At 38.0% G+C, this 22,007-nt stretch overlaps 1 protein-coding gene across 10 annotated transcripts in view; it reads left to right on the forward strand.

The window, feature by feature from the left end:
- Cdk14 (cyclin dependent kinase 14) overlaps window positions 1-22,007 on the forward strand; it is a 468,058-nt gene that overhangs the window by 369,534 nt on the left and 76,517 nt on the right. For all 10 annotated transcript variants that reach the window (XR_016535529.1, XR_016535528.1, XR_016535530.1 and 7 more), the window contains 2 exons: window positions 10,193-10,332; window positions 16,525-16,668. Coding sequence is in view for 5 of the 10 variants with exons in the window: in XM_090333066.1 (XP_090189192.1) it covers window positions 10,193-10,332; window positions 16,525-16,640 (256 nt within the window). In the remaining 5 variants the exon portion in view is untranslated. The remainder of the gene's footprint in view (window positions 1-10,192; window positions 10,333-16,524; window positions 16,669-22,007) is intronic.

Raw genomic sequence — 22,007 nt, forward strand, 5'->3', positions numbered from 1 at the left:
CTGCTGTTTTCCTGTTCATTTCTCAGGTACAAAGTCCTGTACCAAAAGTAAAGTGAATATCCTGTTGAATGTTTCTGGTCTAAGACTATTTTCAATGCTCCTGTTATCTTTTCTTATGCACGTTAAAAAAATGGTGAAGTGTGTGTGTGTGTGTGTGTGTGTGTGTGTGTGTGTGTGTGTGTGTGTGTGTGTGTGTGTATTTGTGTATTTTAAATGGATAAGGAGGAAAGGAACACAGAAAATGTGTTAAGTTGCAAATAATAGAATACCCTTATTTTCAACTATTTTAGAAGCATTTGTCTGAAAGTTACTCATCATTAAAATTCTTTCCACACACACTCTAAATTCACCAAGGATTATTCCTTGTTATCTTGATTTATAATTTTAGAATGCCTTAGGTTTTCCCCAGAGTTTCTATAAACAATAAGTAATATTTTCTTGAAAAGAGAAATGAATGTAAAATGGACATAATAATCTCTTGCCCCATATTTGGGGCAATAGCCATTTGTGAACATAAAAACTCTCTGTGTCCATACTCATCAACCAGATATCACAGCTCTACCAACCCGAGGCAGATCTCCACTCGGTGACCTGGAATGGAGTTCTGAAATCCATAGCAGGGCACTGCCACAGACAGCGGTGCTATCCTGTGCTTGAAGCATCATTTAGAGTCCTCAGAACATGGAAGGACTCCATTTCAGCCACTGAAGGACAACTCTCCACCCTTAATGCTTAAATGTCCTTGTGAAAGTCTGTAACACTTCCACTTCCACTCTTTTTTTTTTTTTTTTTGCCAGTCCTGGGCTTGAGCTCAGGGCCTGAGCACTGTCCTTGGACATTCTCAAGGCTAGAGCATTACCACTTGAGCCTCAGCACCACTTCTGGCTTTTTTCTATGTATGTGGTACTGAGGAATTGAACTCTGGTCTTCGTGCATGCTAGGCAAGCACTCTACCACTAGGCCAAACTCCCAGCCCTTCCACTGTTTTTTAATAGTGATTTTCCTTTCTAGTTCCCTGACCCTGACCCCTCACAAGGTGAAGATTAGACTCATCCAAAAAGATTCTGCAGCTCTACTTTGTTAACCTCTGTCTTACTCCTTATCATAGCCTCAAGCAAGCATTGATCAACTTCTTGTTTCTGTTACTTTTGAGTTTTATAGAACATCATGTAAATGGAATTTACACATATTCATGTAATACTGAGAACATCTTTAGCTTCTTCACTTAGGAGAATACATTTCTATGTAAAAGTTGTATGGTAGGCTGGAGATGTATGTAACTCAGTGGCAAAGTGCTTCACTAGCATGTGCGAGTACTGGTTTTGATCACTCCCACTGCAAAAAAAATGTTCAGTGAAGGAATAGCAGTCTGAATCATCATCAACTTCAGAGAACTAAATTTTGAGTTACCATAGATAGAACCTAACAAAATTAGTTGCAGGGTTTTGTTTTGGTTTTTTTGGTGGGGGGGGTGAGGGAGGGTGACAAGGAATTTAGTGATTATAGTAATTGTCCTTGAAAGAAATACCTGAAATTGCAAGTAGAGACAATTTTTATATCAACTCATTGACTTGTGTATAGTATAAATGAGAAAAGGTCTCTGTACTACCTCCTAAAAATCATCTTCAATATTGATAAAGTTACGTCCTTTGAACTGCACAACAGAGCCAAGAAGAAAATACTAGAGCCAAGAATACAGAAAGAAAGGAGATGATCACAGAAATAAAGTTGTAGCTACCTGAGTTGTCTAAAGCAGGAACATGAAAACAATGCTTCAGGCAGGAAAAAGGTAGGACATAGGAGCTGAGATTCTTCACAGCATAGAGACCCTCAAAGGACAGTAATTGGCAAAAGCTACTTTCAGCAAAAAGACTGCAAGAATGTATGCATTAGCCTTTCTTCTAGATGTGGATAAAAAAATATCCCCTGAGAATTCCTACAGGATTACCTTAAATGTATACAATTGGCAGTGTCCCCAAAATCAACAGGAAGAACTTGGAATGTTTAGGTCTTGAGAAACCCCTGGGATTTTTGGAAAAAGCAAAGAAAATCCCTACCAAGAAACCTCCCCAGGTCAGCATTAGCCAAGCATTAACTCACAGTAAGGACTGGAAAAAGTCAGCTGAAGCTTGGTGCCTGTGGCTTGCACCTGTAATCTTAACTATTCAGGAGGCTGAGATCTGAGAATCACAGTTCAAAGCCAGCCCCGGCACGAAAGTCCATGAGACTCTTATCTCCAGTTAACCACCAGAAAACCAGCAGTGGTGCTATGACTCAAGTGATAGAACACTGGCCTTGAGCTTTGAAGAGCTCAGGGACATTGTCCACACCCAGAGTTTAAGCCCATGGCCAACAACAACAACAAAAGTCAGTTGAGAGTGAGAATCAATACAAAGTGTCATAATTTAACTACTCTCATCAAGAACTTCAGTTGCTGGAAATTATCATGTGTTACTATATTTTCAATGTTATAAAGAAGTGAATTATCAAATTAAACACTTGAGCAAAACATTATCAAAATTGGACAAAGAAAAGTGCATTTTAGATGCAGTCAGTTGGAGAATTAGTTGAAGTGAAAATGGCTCTGACATAACTACCTAGAATGGAAACAGAGTGACTAACACATGGAAAATGTAAAACAGTGAATAAAGATATCAGAAATCTGACAAAATAGCACTGTACTGCATAGCTACAATGAGACAAAAAAAAAAGACTTGAGCTAAGAGAATACTCGAAAAGTAATGTGTAATGGTTATGGTGTTTTTTCTAGAAAAAATGAAATTTCAAATTGAGATTTTATGAGATCTCAAATTCCAAAAACACAGTTAACATTAAGGGACACCTTACATTGCAGTCGAAGAACTAACAAAAGAGAAGAATTAAAAGGCTAGAGCATATCTTTGCTATGGTAAATAGTGCTGCAATGAACATTGTTGTGCTGGTGGATTTAGTATGTCTTTGTTTCTGGATGATTGGGTAAATGCCAAGTAGTGGAATTGTTGGGTCATGGGGGGGGGGGGGTCTGTGTTTAGTCTTTTGAGGAACTGCCATACTGCTTTCCATAGTGGTTGAACGAGTTTGCACTCCCACCAACAGTGTAGTAATGATCCCTCCTGGCCACATCCCCTCCAGCATCTGTTATTAGTTTTCTTGATCCTGGCCATTCTAACTGGAGTGAGGTGGAATCTTAGAGTTTGTTTTGATTTGCATTACTTTTATGACCAGAGATGTTGAGCATTTCTTCATGTGTCTATAGGCCATTTTGTTTCTTCTTCAGAGAAGACTGTCTTTAAGTCTTTGGCCCATCTTTTAATGGGATGGTTGTTAATTTGGAGATTAGTTTTGGATTGATTCAATTTTTTGAGCTGTTGATATATTTTAGATATGAGGCCTTTGTCTGTTGTATGGTTGGTGAAGATCTTCTCCCACTCTGTAGGCTTCCTACTTAGTTTACTAGCTATATCCTTTGCCATACAAAAGCTCTGCAGTTTAATGCAGTCCCACTTATCCAGCCTTTCTCTAATTTGTTGTGATTCTTGGTCCTTATTAAGAAAGTTTCGACCTGTGCCAAGGAGGCCTAGTGTAGCTCCTATTCCTTCTTGTAAAGTTTTCAGTGTGTCAGCTTTTACCTCCAGGTCTTTGATCCATTTGGCGTTAATTCTAGTACAGGGTGACAAAGAAGGATCCCACTTAGTTTTCTGCATGTGCTTAACCAGTTCTGCCAGCACCACTTGTTGAAGAGGCTATCTTTCTTCCATTCTATTTTATTGGCTCCCTTGTCAAAGATTAGGTGGCCATAGGTCTGTGGTTTAATATTTGGGTCTTCAGTTCTATTCCATTGGTCTTCAGGCCTGTTCTTGTGCCAGTACCAAGCTGGTTTGATAATTATAGCTCTGTAATAGAGTCTAAAGTTTGGTATTGAAATTCCTCCTGCTCTGTTCTTTCTGCTAAGAAGTGTTTTTGCTATACAGGGTCTTTTATTATTCCATAAGAATAAGCCCCATGACCAGCAAAAAAAAGAATATCTAAATGTGTATATTCAAATCATAGTAGAAATAATGTTAGCACTAATCCCATAAGGGATGAAATTAGGGTCATTAAATGTTCCTAACCTGTTCGGAAGGTAAGTAAAATAAAATTTAACCCTAAACTTTAATGATCAAGTTTGCTGCAAAGTTTAGAGTGAAATTACATTTTTCATCTGAAGAAATACTATCCTAAAACAGCTGCATTTCAAAGACAGTCATCAATCAGCAGTTGTTAAAAAAATAACAAATAAAACCTATTATAGTCAATAAAACTGGATTGTGTGGTACTATTGGAACTTCAAAAGCAAAGTTTATAGGCAAGATATAGTTTAGTAAATGGTAAGTCTAACAAAGCTTCCATAGTCAGGTGTTACCCAGTTTCAAGAGTGACAGAATTACAGCTTCTATGTTAGTATTATAAGCAGCCTATTTGGGCCTATGTAAAAGGGGCTTGCTGTCCAATGATTAGGGTGCCCTTGGCAGTTTTAATTAGTTGACCCTTTCTGAACTTATGCAGTATTGTTTATAACTTCTACATGTCCATACCATGCCAAGTCTAACCAGTGTATAAGAAATGCCAATATGAGGGCCAGGAGTTTGGCCTAGAGGTTAAAGTGCTTGCCTAGCATGCATGAAGACCCGGGTTCGATTCCTCAGTACCACATACATAGAAAAAAGCCAGAAGTGGTGCTGAGGCTCAAGTGGTAGAGCTCTAGCCTTGAGAAAGTCCAAGGACAGTGCTCAGGCCCTGAGCTCAAGCCCAGGACTGGCAAAAAAAAAAAAAAAAAAAAAAAAGAAATGCCAATATGAAGCTGAATACTTTTGCCTGATTTTCTTATCATGTAGAATTGAAATCCTAAGGAGCTATGGAACTACAGTGTAGACCTTCCCTAGCTTAGACCTTTGCTTATTTCAAGACATTGGTAGTGGAACCTCGGTGGCTATTTGTCTGCTGGTTTACAATTTATATCTCCCACACATATAAAAAGAGTACACATCAGTTTTGGGTAGCTATTGAGTTTGTTGGCTCTTGTCCAAATCTTAGAGTGATTGCTTAATGTCTTTCCATAAATTTTATTTTGTGTTGTCATGAAAACTTTCATTATGAAAATCGTACACTTTGATTGAAAAGCTTATGTAAAGTGCACATTGTATAGAATCATGCATATTTAATGTCTTCAAACAGAAGAGTCTTAATGTTTGTACCTCAGGTTGCAGCTTGAAAGCCAGTTCCTGAAGAAAAGTCAGAGTGAGCTGTTACAAATTTTTAGAAAAATGTGTTTGCCTTTTACAGGACATATGACTTTTAATTTTGTAAATATTTTTTATTGGTAGACACATCTTAGCCGGGTGGACGTGGGGGCTCACGTCTATAATCCTAGCTACTCAGAATGCTGAGATCTGAGGATCAAGGTTCAAAGCACAAAAGGACTCTTATCTCCAATCAACCTCTGGAAAACTGGAAGTGGGGCTTGGCTCAAGGGCAGGGTGGTAGCCTTGAGCTAAAGAGCTCAGGGACAATGCCCAGGCCAAGTTCAAGCCCCATGACCCACTAAAAAAAGGCAGACATATCTTATGACTGTAGCTTAAATACTTCCTTACTCATAAAAATTTTGAAAATCCTGTACTTTTTGCCATATTTATTTGAAGTTGTTTGTCAAATATTTTTGTTTGAAGTATATTTTTTCCTTCTCTTCCCAGCTTATTTTGCAGAGAAGTGAGTTTCTGCTAATGAAATGAGCAGACATTTAATATTTTATGTGTCTGTGAAGCTATGTAACTTAAAATTTACATATCTAACAATTTGTTATAATATATAATTGATAAAATGGTGATGTATGTTGGTGTTAGCTTAATCATAAAAACTGGAAAGTGCCTTATATGTGCCTAGGGTTCTCTGAATAAAATAATTAGTTAATGTCTACCACATGGTAAAAACTTACTAGAAGAGCTTAAACATCTAAGGATAAATGAGATTATTTTTCAAAAAGTAAAATTAAAAGTTAGCAATAACGATTGAGTTCATGGAATTATGAAATATATAACATAATATTTTAAATAGATGGTAGGATATGTTGAATTTTTAAACTAAGTTTGAAAGAAGAAAATAAAAACAAAAGTAAAAGATAAGACAGAATACAAAATTGAAAGAAGCTTATAGCAGTAATTCTAAACATATCAATAATCATAAAATATAAAAGGACATTAATTGGGTGAAAATTAAGCCAAGCTATATAATATATATGAAACAACTTAAAACCAAGGATAGAGAACATTAAAAGAAGGCAGATAGCAAAAGTTATGCTGGACAAATACTAAGCAAAAGAAATAGACATTGTTAAATTAATGTAAGAAAAATAGCTTAAAAAGTTTTATTTAACATGAAAGAGACTACAATGTGAAGATTAAAGACAATTTGCCAGGTATATATAACAGTGTTATGCTTGATTATTCACACCTACAATATAAAATGCCAAATCCAATAGCCCTACAGGAAAGATGAAAGAAAACTGAACTACCATAATGGAATATTGAAAATGACAGCACTTTTAACATTTTTTGGTAAACTTATGGCTTCATATAGGACTTCTAATTATGATATCACATACATAGTCTCTGAAATGTTAAGTTTCATACAGTGTAAGTGGATAGAAAATGTTTCTAGCAATGACAAAGACACTGATGTGGAAAATATATAGGGAAAATTAGAATAAAATTGGTTCTTGAAATATATAAACTTTTGTATAATAAAGATTTGTATAGAAGCTCAGAAGCACAAATAAAAATGTATTTTACCAATATTAAATTTAGCCAGTTTTGAAATACATTATATATACATACACATAGGTACATATGTGTATATAAAATGTGTATATATATGTATAGGTACATATATATGTATGCAAATGACATAGTAAAATCCACTAAAATGATTGAAAGGGACATGGAGTCAGAATATTAAGAAGGTTGGCACTGGTGGTTTACACCTATAATCCTTACTACTCAGGAGAAGGCTGAGATCTGAGAGTTACAGTTCAAAGCCAGCTCAGGCAGGAAAGTCCTTTTGTATAATTAATATATACTGTAATTTTAATTGTGCAAAAATTTTGTTGGTTGGAATGAGGCCATTTTATATTGGTGAGTTCCTTGAAGTGTATGTATTATATCTAATAACATAGTTATATAATTATTTCTACAACTTAGATGTATTTATTTTATATACAGGTAATCAACAATTTATTATAAAGACAAGAATATATCTGTAAATATTGATAATTCTTCCAAGCAGTAAAATTAGTATGGCCTCAAGTCTGGCTCATCTCTTAAAGATGCAGGAGAAATCACAAAGTCACCATTATTTTATAAATGAGGAAACTAAACCCCAAGATAGTATGTAAGCTTTGTATTTCATTCATTTATAGCCATAAATTAGTGCTAAATACTGGCAACTTTTACAGTCACCATGTTTCTGCAATGCATGAAGTTTGAGGATTCATCAATACTCCTTTTTCCTTTTGAAAGGTTTTATTTATTTAAATTTTTAAAAATTCAGCCAGGCCCCAAACTAACTCTATTATTATTAAATCAAATCTATATAAAATTGTGATGACTGCATTGTCATTACACCTGTGTGCTATTGTACCTTGACTGTCAGTGCCGTTTTGTTTGCTTTCTTTCTTTCTTTCTTTCTTTCTTTCTTTCTTTCTTTCTTTCTTTCTTTCTCTCCTTCCTTCCTTCCTTCCTTCCTTCCTTCCTTCCTTCCTTCCTTCCTTTCTTTCTTTCTTTCTTTTTGTGGGTCATGTGGCCTAGGCGCTGTCCCTGAGCTTTTCAGCTCAAGGCTACCACCCTACCCCTGGGCCTGGGCTTTGTCCTTGAGCTCTTCAGCTCAAGGCTACCGCTCTACCCTTGAGTCATGCCCCACTTCCCATTTTTTATAGGTTAATTGGAGTCTCAGGTCCTTTTGTGCCAAGCTGGCTCTAAACCTTGATCCTCAGATCTCAGCCTTAGTAGCTAGGATTACAGGCATGAGCCACCTCACCAAGCAAGTTTGCTTGTTTCTTGACTGCTATACTGGGATTTGAACTCAGGGCCTCACCCTCTGGTTTGACTTTTTCATTCAAGTCTTTTGCTTGACCACTTGGACAACTCCATCTCCACTTCTTGTTTTTTTCTTTTTCTCTTTTTTCCTCTCTCTCTCTTTATTTTGCTATTAGTAGAGTCTCAGATTTTTTCTACCTCACTTGGCTTCAAGCCTTCTTCCTCAGCTCTCAGCCTCCTGTGTAGCCAAGAACAATTTTTACCAGTAAGTCTTACTGTCTCAGACTTCGTATTTGAGTTTTTAAGAATGTAAATGAAAAGTTCATAATCTTGAAAAAGTACTAAGAAGAGGAAATAATAATGCAGATGAGCCATCTGCCAAAGAAAAGGAGCCATAAAAATTTGAAAATATATCCTCTCCCTGTGGCCATATTTCTGTTTGTCCAGCATATGAAACCAGTCTGTTACCTAGCTATCCAGGAGGCTGAGGTAAGGAGGATCATGGTTTAAAGCCAGCCTAGGAAAAATGTTCATGATATCCCATCTCTATCAATCACAAGTTGGATACAGTGGTGCTCATCTATCATCTCATGGTCACAGAAAGTGCAAACAAGAAGATCACTGTTCAAGTTAGCTTAAGCATAAATACCAGAGTATCTAAAACATGACTAAACCTAAAAGGTGGTATAATGTCTCCCTGGCACATGGAAGGCCCTGGAATTTGAAACCCAAGTAACCACCAAAACAAAACAACAGCAGTTACAAAAAAAGAAGGAAGAAAGAAAGAAAAATCCATTGATCCATTTGTACAACAAAACTATTGCACCCAGACACTGAACCCATTTCTGAGATGTTCACATAGAAAGCTTTAGCAAGAAGATCTCTTAGGCTGGCTAAGAGGATAATGTTTTCTTTGTTTTTCTAATTAAATTCATTACCCTCTTTCTTATTCCTTGACTCTCACTAACTATATATCACATCAGTACCACAGAGTAGAGTAAGGAGAACTGTGTTGGTCATTGAAGAAAGATGTTTGTTTTGGTTTTCATTTTCATTTTTGCTAATTAATTGTCTGTTCAGTACCTTCAAGGCTTTCAAAAAGTATTCTAAGAAGCAACATTCCCTGACCCCATCTCACTCCTCCGAGAGTCAATGCACACTGTATTGCTAAAACTCAGGCAACCATGGCTAAAAGCCTTTAAGAGAACATGAATTACTACCAGAGTAATCCCCGCTGTCTGTGGCTTTTCCTTTCTTTCCACGCTATCAAAATGGGAATAGTAACCTGCTGGACTATGATAGAATGTAAAAAGTGTCTGAGAATGATAGCCAGTATTGGAAATACTCTTATTATCAGTTTTGATTATGTGTCCATGTTTGATTTTTCTGAGCAGAAAACAGAGATTCCACAAAAAGCACAGCTGGGCTATGCTGAGATTGCTGCTGCCCATGTGAAAGCTTATACCACATGAAAGGCTTTACTTCTATCCTATTCTCGACAATCTTGAAACCCATATTTTTGGTCTACTGTTGTTTTAAAGGTCATCTTGAATTGATTCAGTCCCACATCATTTAAGTGTCTCCCTGTTGTTTGAACCTGTACATTAATATTACGATACTGGCATTTGAGAGGGCATCTGTTTCCGTTTCAATGATTTCCTATTTGGTGCAAGAAAATATAAATTCTTAGACAACAAGTAGGTTTTTTGTGACTAAAGAATATAATTTCAGTTCTGCTTTAATTATCTTGTTTTCTATTAGTTTCCTTTAAATGCATCTAGATGCCCATTCAGTATTCAGATTATATACAATGCTTTCAACTTATTATTTGATAATCGACCTCTGAAATGTTCTATTTCTGGACTCATTCAGCTGAAAGTGTCAAATCTTTGCGTATATAGGAAATATTTTAAATCGATGATACTGGCATAGCTAGAGTAAAAGATATGAGTGAGAGATATGCTAAGAATCAATATGAATTCGGCTTGTTTATTTTCATCAGGAAATTTAAATTATTTTCCTGGCCTGAAATAAACTACAGAACATTACATGAGTTTTATGTCTTATTTAGTGGATTTTTTCTCCGTAGGTCTGATTTTTCTCTTTCTTTTTGCTTATGATTTTAGACTCAGCTATGTGAATCACGCAGAGGATCTGGCCTCTAAGCTCCTCCAATGTTCTCCAAAGAACAGACTTTCAGCACAGGCCGCCTTGAACCACGAGTATTTCAGTGACCTGCCCCCACGGCTATGGGAATTGACAGACAGTGAGTACTACACGTCTGCAAATTCCAACCAGAGCACTGTTCCATCTATATGCAACATGCATGTAGAGAGATGGGCTTGTTTATATGTGCACAAACATATTATTTATCTTTGTGTGCATATATTATTGCGTATTTGTGTGTGTGTGTGTGTGTGTGTGTGTGTGTGTGTAAAAGAAAAGGAGCGGGGAGCATGCAAAAGCCAGAGGGGGATTATGTGTGTGTATATATATTAGTGGAATCCTGCCATTCAATTGCTAGCTTACCAGACACAGGAAGAAAATGGATTCCTTTTTTGCTATCTCTCCTCTGCAGTCTGCAGCTGTGCGTCTTTGTATTTGATTATGTGTGTGTCCAAAAAATGATCTGAGCATTCATAAAGGAAAAGGAAAATGTGATTTACATATTTAGTGCTTTATGCATATAGCTCTATTTTAACTGGCTGCAGTACACAGAGAGGGGAAAAAAATGATTCATTTCTGTTTGATTCTGAGGGACCATCTTGGTTGTAACAATAACCTTTAAAAAAAGGCTGCTATGCAGCAAGCTGAAGAACAGTTGGCTAATGCACAGAATTGACATGCAGGAACTGCAGGCATATAATTCACTTTAACTACACATTTTCTTGGTATTTGTACAGACAGCTTCTCTCTGGATCTTTTAAAACAAAACACATTCCTGGGTGGGTTTTCGTTTTATTTTTACAAAAGTGTTCATATTTACACAGGCTTTTTCAATTACATATAAAGTATTTGGGGCTGGATTTATGTCTGGGAAGGTCTCAGCTTTCTTCCCAAGTGTGAAACAGAATTCTTGTGAAATTTTGCAAAACACTATTTGCTGTCAGAATGTTTTTGTTCAATGGTGTTAATGTTCTTTCAAAAGCTTATTATAGTATTTCTTCTCATATTCTTTGCTGATTGCTTAAAAATAGTATACTGCCTATATGCATAAATATTTATATGCAGTTTCTTCACCCTTGTAGATACATCATTTACAGTTACTTTGTTTGTGTCTTAGATTCCCTGACCTGCTTGCACTATTTCATTCTTCTGTTGTATTTTCCTTGTTATTAAGGTATTTTTGAAACTAAGTTTCATATAACAACTCCAATGGATTAATAAAAAAAAAACAGGAATGTATTCCTGTCCTAAATGGTTTTTTATCCTGTGCATAAGTCTAATTTTTGTCCCAAAGTGACTACAGGCAAGGGTTCATTAACATTTCCTTCTTTCTGATCCCATATTTTCTCTATATTCTGCCTATTTCCTTTCTATACTCTGATCTCTCACCATTATTGCAATGATAAAGACAAAAATAAAATTTAAATCCCTATGGAATTGGCAACACATCTTCCTATAGTGAGAAAACAAATGGTGCAAATGGACTCATTAGTTTAAAACTCATCACAGTCAGCCTGTGATTGTTTGCCCATGTAGTGTAACTTGTAGCTTGATAGCACTCCTCCTTGGTGACATCTCAATCCCATCTGACTTAATGATTGAGTTTAAGCCAGGATTTTGATGGTCTATGGATTCGGAATTCTATAGTAGTACTTTTCTGTTAATGTAGACTTATTACCCACTTGCCACTTAGTTTATCAGCCAGTAGTTAAATCCAGTTTCTATCAGTGAGTAAATGCCTACACATTATCACTAGGCAGCAGCCTGCCAGCAGAGACAGCCTTGTCCCCATCCTTAACAAGCACAATGTATGCAGAACACCAGAGGGGAATTAAAACCACAAAAATACCTCAGGGTGGTATTTTTAATATGAGAATTTAATTTGTAATTTCACAGATTAAGAATTTTGGCTGCATTAATCCCTTTATCAGTTCACAGCAGGCTATTTGCAGAAGCATAACCATAAGGCGATATTCATTGGCAGAAACACGTCTTTGCATAACGTTAAACATCAGGAGCAGTGAAACCTTTTGAAGGGGGGAGAATAAAGAAGAAAAAAATCATTATATTTTAAAAGCAAGATTCTGCTAAATGCCTCCGGTAACAATTTTGAGTTACAGAAATTCTATTTCTGTGTCTAGAAGATAATCATTATGAAGCATAAATCCAGTGGCAAGAAAAGGACCATCCCAGTATTAAATACTAGAGTCATTTCCATTTAGAACAACACAACGTGGCTATACTTGTAAACATGTTTACAAAACAAAGAATTCCCAGACTTAGGAGACTTTGGGAATTAGTTTCTAAAAGTGAAATGACTGCTTTTGTTGACTGTGTTGTCTGGGTTAGTATTCTGCAAACTATTTTTAGAAATTCTTTAACTTTCTTCAAATTAAACTTCATATTAGTGTAGAATCTTGAAAAAAAGAAGTTTGCTGTCAGGAAAGTAGCAATTCCAGCAGAGGCTGAGCGTCCTCATGAGTCTGCCTTTTGGAGAGATTTAGAAGGAGCTTCACTGAGTGCTACGGAACCAGTAAGTGCATTGTCTCACCACCAAGTCCTAAGGCAGACTCACCAGTTCCAAGAACTTCACTGCCTTAGTCAGGTTAACTGCTGTGATGAAATGCCACACAGTGGGTGGCTTAAACATTGATTTCTCACAGTTCAGGGGGATGGGAAATCCAAGATGAAGGCACCAGCGAATGCTATTTCTAGTGAGGGCTCTCTGCCTGGCTGGTAAAAGGCCACCATGCTGTGTCTTCATAGGGAGGAGACAACATTTCTCTTTTCCTCTTCTTTTAAAGCTACTAATCATGAAAGCACCTTCCCCTTGACCTCAGCTAAGCCTAATCTCCCATAGGCCCCATCTCCTATACCGTGGGGAGCAAAGGCGGGGGGGGGGGGGGGGGGGAGTGGGGAATCAACATATGAATTTGAGGAGGGAGGGACACAGTTCACTTCTTTCAGTCTCACTCTCCCTAATGGCTCCTAGCACTTTTTTCCCCCCTAAATAATGTCCACCAAAAGAAAACAGGCAGGAAGATCAGAAACAAAAATAAGTTAATTCTAAGCTGGGCACAGTGGCTCACACCTGTAATCCAAGCTACTCAGGAGGCTGAGATCTGAGGATCATGGTTCAAAGCCAGCCTAGGCACTACAAAGTGGAGAGACTCTTTGCTCCAGTTAATCACTAGAAAGCAGGATGTAGGGCTATGGCTCAAGGGTAAGGCAGTAGCCTTGAGCTGAAAAGCTTAGGGACAGTACTCATGTCCAGAGTTCAAGCCCCATGACCCACCAAAAAAAAAAAAAAAGGTGCTTCTGAGCTCCAGCCTTCTTGGGCAGCTTAGATATATCAGATGCTGTGCAGAGAACATCACTGTTGTTGAAGCCTGAATGCTGCAGGTTTCTGTAACCATACTGTGGCGTGGTATAAAAGTGAGGTAGTGTGTTCAGGCAAGACTCTTAACTGGTTTGGAGCAATTTGTAAAATATGTTAGCTTTCTTAGTTTATTTTGTGTGTGTGTGTACACATGTGCTAGTGTGTACTGGTCCTTGGGCTTGAACTCTGGGTATTTCTTTTCTCTTTCTTTCTATCTCCCCTTATGGTTTATATCATGTCATTATTGTACTGGTTATATTTTATATACTTATTTTTTTATTTGAAATAGGGAAGGGAGGGGGAAAAACAGGATGATTGGGAGGGGTTGGGGGTGGAAAGTGGGAGAAAACTTGGGAAGGAGTATCAGTGTTCAAGAAGTAATATATACCCACTACCTAACAAAAGTAACTGTAACCCCTCTAACACATCACCCTAACAATAAAATGTAATTAAAAATAATAATAAAGAGGCAACTGATAATAATAAGCCCAAAAATGTTTTCAGTACAATTCCTGACAGGCACTTGGCATGCCTATATCCAGTTTCAGAAAACACAGGAAAAAAGAGGAATCTGTGGGCAAATGTATTACGGAGTCCATAGCATCATCCACAATGATTTTCCTTGGGAATTGTGATTGGTGGATCTACAGCAAGCAGACACAAGTGTCCAGAAGTCATTGCAGTCTATAGGCATTGTCCACTCTGCGTTTGACAAGGGTCATTAGGGCTACTCAAGCCAGCTGGGTCTATATAGCCCATAGATAAGAGCAATCTCTCACATAGAGGAATGAAACCAAGAAGTGGGAGCTGTGTCAAAGGTGACTAAGCCCTGCTTTTAGCATGAGAAAAGCCGACTTACATTTGGAATGGATACTGAAGCACATGACACATTTAGTCCAGTCACATTATGCCAAAATTTAGAAGTACTGGTATGTCACTAAAACAGGACTTTTCAATGTATCAAGCAAGGACTAAGTTACCCTGGGATCTGGCAGTTAAATAGTCGGCTAATTTTTAGAGGTACCCCATCATTCTTCATCTGTCCTGAAACCCCCAACAGCCTTGCCCTACTTCCTCCCAAAGATTTAATTGCAAGGAAGTAAAGGAAGGGCTTATTTAAAAGAAATCTGTTGCTTTCCCCAAATACATCCACATTGCATTCTCCTGTGTATACTATCAAGTTACATAAATAATTGAAGCTGAACTACCCTTGTCAAAGTAAATGAACAAAATATACTTTATAGCACAGAGTCCTTGGTTTCATTACACTAATTTGCTACCCAGAAAACTCACATCCAGTAAAAGAAGGTCAACAGATTGGGAAGTGGGGAGACCACCTAGCTGGGAACCAAATCCCCTGTATTCTAGCTTCATCCCCACTCACTGTCACCTAAGAAGACAACTGTAGACCAGTGCCTTAGTTTAATTGAGACAGACACAGAAGTCCCTAAGGACCTTTCCACATCTAACTTTTGCAGGTTTTTTTCCCACATAGTCCATTGTTCGAAAAACAATATGATACCATTATGTAGCCTTTTGACAAAAAAATAAGTACACCGATTTTAAATATATCTGCTTCCTCTAATTCCTTTTCAATCAGGTTTTTGAACCTATAACTACTGAACTGCTGCCTTTAAAGTCTTTATCCTTTGGTCTTTTCCAAGGCTTCATCTTGTCTATCAACAGAGGTTAGGATCATTGGTCACCAGTTTCTCTTAGTAATACTTAGTTTCCAGGACACAATTCTCATGGGTTTCCTTTTGCTCGCTAACCTCTTATTCCCAGATTCCATTGCTGATATCTCATCTGCCAGAGGTCCTCGCCTTGTTAGAGGATCCCTAGGTGTAATCTTCTTTGTTCACTTTCCGGAGACCTCATCCCGACCTCAGGAATTGTTAATCTCAAGATCTAATCAGATATTAAATCTAAAGATGGAAATACCATCTAAACACAGGTAAAGTTCTTTCTCCTCTCACTCTAGCCACTTGGCCATCCAGAATCATCACAAGATTAGTATTCTCAAAACTATATTCCTACTCTATGACCTCAAACTTGCCTCCTCTGTAGTGTTCACTTTGTGAATGAATGGTAACATCATTCTTCCAGTTGACCGAGGCTTCCTTCACTCTTTCTTCTTGTCACATTCCGTAGGTGTTACTTTTAAGACATATCCAGAATGGCATCAGTCCTCACCTGTCCCAGGTCACTACCATGTTGGTGCTTTCATAGTAATTTCCTAACCCATAGGCCTGATTCTTGCACTTTTACATTCAGTTCTGGTGATTTTTCTCTTGACATTTTGTTCTTGTTTTCACTCAGGATTTGCAAAAGCTTACCCTCCCACTCCTTTGTGTCTCTGCTCTGCTAAATCAGGGAAGCCTATAAGTCAGGGAAGCCTTCCCTGATATCCTTCCACCCAAAGCTACCATTTTCCCTACCCTGTCTTCATTTTTCTCCAGAACATTCACCATCTGCCTTGCCTAGGTAGAATCTACACAAGTCATTTTTTTTTAAACTTCTGATTTGTTCACTGTAGGATTCTACAATTCCTAGAAAACTATGAGACTCAAATGTTTCTCAAATGAATGAGTAAAAGAAAAGGAACACACATTCAAATTAATTGTTCTAGATTAGAGAACTGTAAGTGCCCATCTGACCTGTGGTTGCAAGAGAAAAAAAGTCTCCCAACATAGTGTGTGTGTCTGTGTCTATGTCTGCATAGTGTGTGTGTATGTCTGTGTCTGTGTGTCTGTCTCTGTGTGTGTATCTGTGACTACAGCTAACATTTTAAAGATAAATATACCACAATATTCTGTGTGCATGTGTCCACAGATTCTTCTCAATTCCAACTTTTTTAAAAAGATAACAAACACATTATAAATATATAAATGAAAATCTTCATTCTCTCCCCAGTGTCTTCTATTTTTACTGTCCCAAACGTGAGATTGCAACCAGAAGCTGGAGAGAGCTTGCGTGCCTTTGGGAAAAACAATAGTTATGGCAAAAGTCTATCAAACAGCAAGCACTGAAGAGCATAGCATTCTCAAGAGAGCACAGGTAAGGTGACCTACTTTGCTTATGAAGTAATACTTAATAGACACTGAGCAGATCTAGTAAATGAAATCTTTCAGACACAATTTACCCTGAAATTCTTTTAAGTCTGATGGATTTAAGGCATTTATCAAGCATTCTATTGAGATAAGAATAGAAGTCATTTCCATAATCTCAGGCACCTGCCACATTCTCACCAAAATGAGATTGAATCTTGACCTCCAGTTGTGTACTCACAAGCACACCCCTAGTGACATAAGCAAATCGTCGTAACTGCTCATGCATTCTTCATTAAGGTTTGAAAGAAATGGTGCTCCATATATTAATTAAGCCACACACATGACTGGTTCCTGCTTTGTTCTCGTTTTTAGAATTGAGATATCTCATATAAAAATCTAGATATCTCAGTAAAAAAAAAACATCAGTAACTTTGGTAACTTTTCCAGCCTGAAGTTTCTGTGTATAACAATACTGGCCAGCTCTTTCGAGGTGGATAATCTTACCCCCACATTTCACCCCTGTTTAACTCTGCTGCCATCTGGGCCTTGGCACTCATTTCTGATTCCTGGCTGGCCCCTGATGCAGACCTTATTATAAGTAGCATCTCAGGACTGAGAACGTGGCCTCGTGGTAGAGTGCTTGCCTCACATGCATGAAACATGCATAGCACGTACACAGAAAAGGCCAGAAGCGGTGCTATGGCTCAAGTGATAGAGCACTAGCCTTGAGAAAGCTGAAGGACAGTGCCCAGGTCCCGAGTTCAAGCCCCAAGACTGGCAAAAAAGAAAAAAAATCTCTTTTTCATTGTTTAATTCTTTGACCTCTCTTATTTTATACATAGGAAATATAATTTGAACGTGGTCGTGTCTAGGCATGTCAGACAATCCTCAGTGACAAACATAAGACAGCAACTTCTAAAAGTACCTTCTTGATGGCCAGATGGAAATGTCTAGCTTTCTTTTCTGAAATACATATATTATTTATTTATATACATGTATGTATATATACATATATATGAAATGTTTTGTTTCCTTTTGTAATATGATATTTTGAAGCAAACACAGAAATGTTCCCTTTGTGGGAAGGCTTTTGTGTGCATGCTGGTTCACATTGAGAAGCATGTACTTGTTCCTTGTTCCTCAGGCTTTTCAGTAATTAAGTGTTGCAGTGAGTTGGAGAGTGTGTACAGAATTACAGGGGCTTCTCTTCCTTTTCCTAACCTGAAGTATGTGAAGAACCTTAATAAACAGTGTGGCAAAAATAGCAAATTAAGCTGTTCACACTGCCTGTATCTTGAGCTATTTCAGGATTTAGCCTTTTGTATTCTCAACATGGAGTCCAGCTTTGGCCTCATAGGGATATGGCAATGATTTGTCAATGATTTGGAGCAAAACAACTCTTCAACCCTATGGATAAGAAGTTCCTGGGACACAAACATGCTTTTACTTTGAGCTGTCTGACAACATGGAGTCAGGTTTTTTTTTTTTTTTTTCTTTTGTCTCTCTCGTTTTTTGGAAGGGTGGAGGGAGAGGCAGTCCTGGTGCTTGAACTCGGGGCCTGTGCACTGTCCTTGAGCAGTCTCAAGGATAGTACTCTACCACTTGAGCCACAATACGACTTTAGGCTTTTTCTGTGTATGTGGTCCCAAGGAATCGAACCCAGGACTTCATGCATGCGAGGCCAGCCCTTTACTAGTAGGCCACATTCCTGCCCCTCGCTTTACTTTCTGCCAGACCTGGGGCTTGAACTCTGGGCCTGGACATTGCTCCTGATCTTTATCAAGGATAGTGCTCTACCACTTGAGCCAAAGCACCACCACCAGCTTTTTCTGTGTATGTGGTACTGAGGAATCGAACACAGGGCTTCATACGTGCTAGGTGAGCACTCTACCACTAGGCCACACTCCTGTCCCAATTTCTGACCGCTTAGCTCCTGGTGAGTGGCTTTGGTTCATAAGGTTTGTAGCATATGTTTATAAAAGTATTTGACTTACATTATCATGCTCAGGACCCTTGGATTCAGAAATCACTGAGCAAATCCAGTAGAATAATAACATAAAGGAGATTTGTTATTGCTTTATACAATACACACACAATCCACACGCATGTCTTCATTTCAGTCACAGGGTCATATCTTTTCTTTTTGACTCTTTTTGAGATCTCCTTCCTTATGCCTAGCCAGTCAGCTCTGCCAAAGTGCGTTTCCAGTCACTTCATCCTTATAAACTGATTCAAGCTGACTTCCTAGTGGATTGCCAGGAGAGTCTCAAAATAATGACTAAATTAAAAGGTGTTTTTGTATTTGTGTCAGAGGCGTGGGGAGGTGGGGAGAAGGGAGGGCCTATGGGTCTTGAACTCAGGTCCTGGGCACTGTCTCTGAGATTTCTTGCTCAAGTCTAATGCTCCACCACTTTGAAACACAGCTCCACTTCTGATTGTTCTGGTGCTTAATTAAAGATAAAAGTCTCATGGATTTTTCTTCTTGGGCTGGCTTTGAACTGCAATCTTCAGATCTCAGTCTCCTCAGTAACTAGGTTTACAGGTGTGAGCCACCAGCGCCTAGCTTAAAAGATATTTTTAAGACCAGGAGTTTGGCTTAGTGGTAGACGGCTTGCCTAGCATGCACGAAGACCTGGGTTCGATTTTTTAGGACCACATACATAGAAAACAAAAGGCCAGAAATGGTGCTGTGGCTGAAGTGGTAGAGCTCTAGTCCTGAGAAAGCTTAAGAACAGCACTCAGGCCCTGAGTTCAAGCTCCAGGACTGGCTAAAAAGTAAATTTTTAAGCTGGAGCTAAGTGAATGCTTTTTCTCTAGCATCATTTGATTGCAATACACATTATATTCGATATAAAGTTTTACCTTTTTTTCACATCAACTTTCAAGGCTTTAATATTATTGCTGTCCCAAATCTAAATTCCTCAGTTTGATTTAAGATGACACTTAGGAAACATATCAGTGTTTCCTTTACAGAAAAACCACAGGAAAGCTGGAGCCAGACACATTTCTCTCAGTCAACAACAAAATCACTTAGTTTTTCTTCTTTTTGCACACTTAGAAAAAAATAAAATGGAGTCATCTCAGGGAGCAAATAATATCACCTAATTATTGGCCCCATACATCATACGGAACAGCCTTGGTCTGACAAATAGCTACATATAAGTTTCAGATTTTATACAGCAAAAAGTATACCCAAATAAGATATCATTAGAGAACAGTATGTATTTCCCTAGACTTTGATTTCCTTATTATTGCTGAATTCATTAATTGTTTAGAGAAGACTGTGATATCTTAAATTTCCCTTGAACATCCTAGCTCTTTTTAAAGCCCAGAGAAATAGGGAAGGAGAGGGAAGAGAGAGAAACTCTGTACTCAGAAGCTGAATGGGGTTGGCATTTTTAACTGCCTCTCTCTGAGCAGACACAGTGTGCTAGGGGTGGAAACTGCATTGTGTCACTCTGCCTTTGAAATGATGGACACTAGACAGACGGCAAGGTTTCCAGTCCTGATATTTCTCCCACACCTCTGTGCCACATTATTTCTTTACTTGCGTACTAACATCACTTCAATTATTTAGTTACTAATGCTGAAGTTGCATAAATTGGCCTTAGCTGAAAAGCTAATGAGATGCATTTTGCTTTGTAGCAGAAAGAAATTTTGGTTTTTAGAATCTTGTAACAAAATTAAATGAGAAAAGCAAGCTACAAACATCTAAGTTAAACAATGAGATTCTGCCAGAAATCCTGAGCTTTGTACATTTTATTATCCTTAAAGATAGTGGTAGATTATAGATATCATAGACAGTACCCACTCATTTGCACAGCATTGAAGGGCAAGATTGTCTAAGTCTGCAAGAGTCTTAAAAATCCATTGGTATTTTCTCTGAAGGAAAAGACTTGAAAATATACTGAATATAGTACATTCCTTAGTATCACTTATACTTGCTTCAGGTAGTATCCAATGTGCCCCTATGTTGAGCTTCATTTTCCAGTCACTCTAATCTGGCATGGGAAGGGTATGATCACTGTTTACTTCTCCTTTTACTGAGGGGATACAGGGATACGAATGGCTGCTACTTTTTTTGAACATATGTTTTATAATGTTTCTGAAATAGTATGTATTCCTTTTGAAACATCTCAATGAACCAATTGGTCTTCAGCTCCCATTCAATTCATGATAAATTTACAAATATCTATCTGGTGCATGAAATAATATTGTTTGGTTCAAGTGCAAGGGGTCAGCTGTGTGTACATTGTATGGATTCCTTCCTTGTAGCTTAGCATATTTTCTTGGCCTAGCCTCATTATTTAAGAGTCATGACAATGGAACTTGGCTAAACACTGTATGCTTGACTCAGTCATTAAACGGTTTCCTAAAATACCACATTAGGCAAAGAGATCAGAACATATTTATTATATTTAGTTCATGTATTTATTGCTCAATAGTCTTAGTGAAATGATAGAACCCAGTGTACTGCTGCATCAGACTCGAGCAGTATGAGACCCATGCTTGATTTTTCAAATCCAGGTCCTTGTGGGGGGCCCCATAAATTTGCATTTTAAAGAAATCCAAAATGGGACATTGATGCGGGGGACTTTTGAACCACAGATAGTGAAATCTTAAGGACAAATGCAAAATGATATATTTAAGAAGAAAAAGAATTCAATTCTTCAGATTAGAGAAGGGTAAAGACAAACTAATGAAATAATCAGTTCCTGTCACATAAAATAAAATGATTCTGTTGCTGCTTCCTTTCCCCTTTCCTTTTTTCCTTCCTTCCTTTTTTTCTTCCTTTATTTCATTCTTTCTGTTGCTTTAAGAGAGAACAGTGTCATGCTGTCCAGCATGGTAGCAATGTGTATATTAAATGTAATTCTTTTTTTTTTTTTTGCCAGTCTGGGCCTTGAACTCAGGGCCTGAGCACTGTCGTTGGGCTTTCTCAAGGCCAGCACTCTACCACTTTAACCTCAGAACCATTTCTGGCTGTTTTCTATGTATGTGATACCGAGGGATCGAAGCCAGGTCTTTGACCATGCTAGGCAAGCACTCTACCACTAAGCTAAACTCCTGGCCCTGAAATGTAAATCTTAATTAGTAAAGTCAATAGAAGCACTAGGTTTCAGGTGCTCAGTAGTTGTATGTGATACCGACCACCCTGCCAAATAGCTTAGGTACAGAACAGTTCTACATCATGAAGTGTTCTCCTGAATAGTGCTTATAAAGAACATTTCCCCCACTTGCCTTTATCAAACCTCTACTTCTGGGACTGTCTGCTTCTGAGCCTTTTCTGCGCAGTTCAAACCCTCCTCAAGAATGCCTCTTGAGGACTCGGTAATCCTGTTAGCC

This window comes from Megascapheus bottae, chromosome 5 (genome assembly GCF_031878675.1).
Source record: "Megascapheus bottae isolate mThoBot1 chromosome 5, mThoBot2.hap1, whole genome shotgun sequence".
NCBI classification, from domain to species: domain Eukaryota; kingdom Metazoa; phylum Chordata; class Mammalia; order Rodentia; family Geomyidae; genus Megascapheus; species Megascapheus bottae.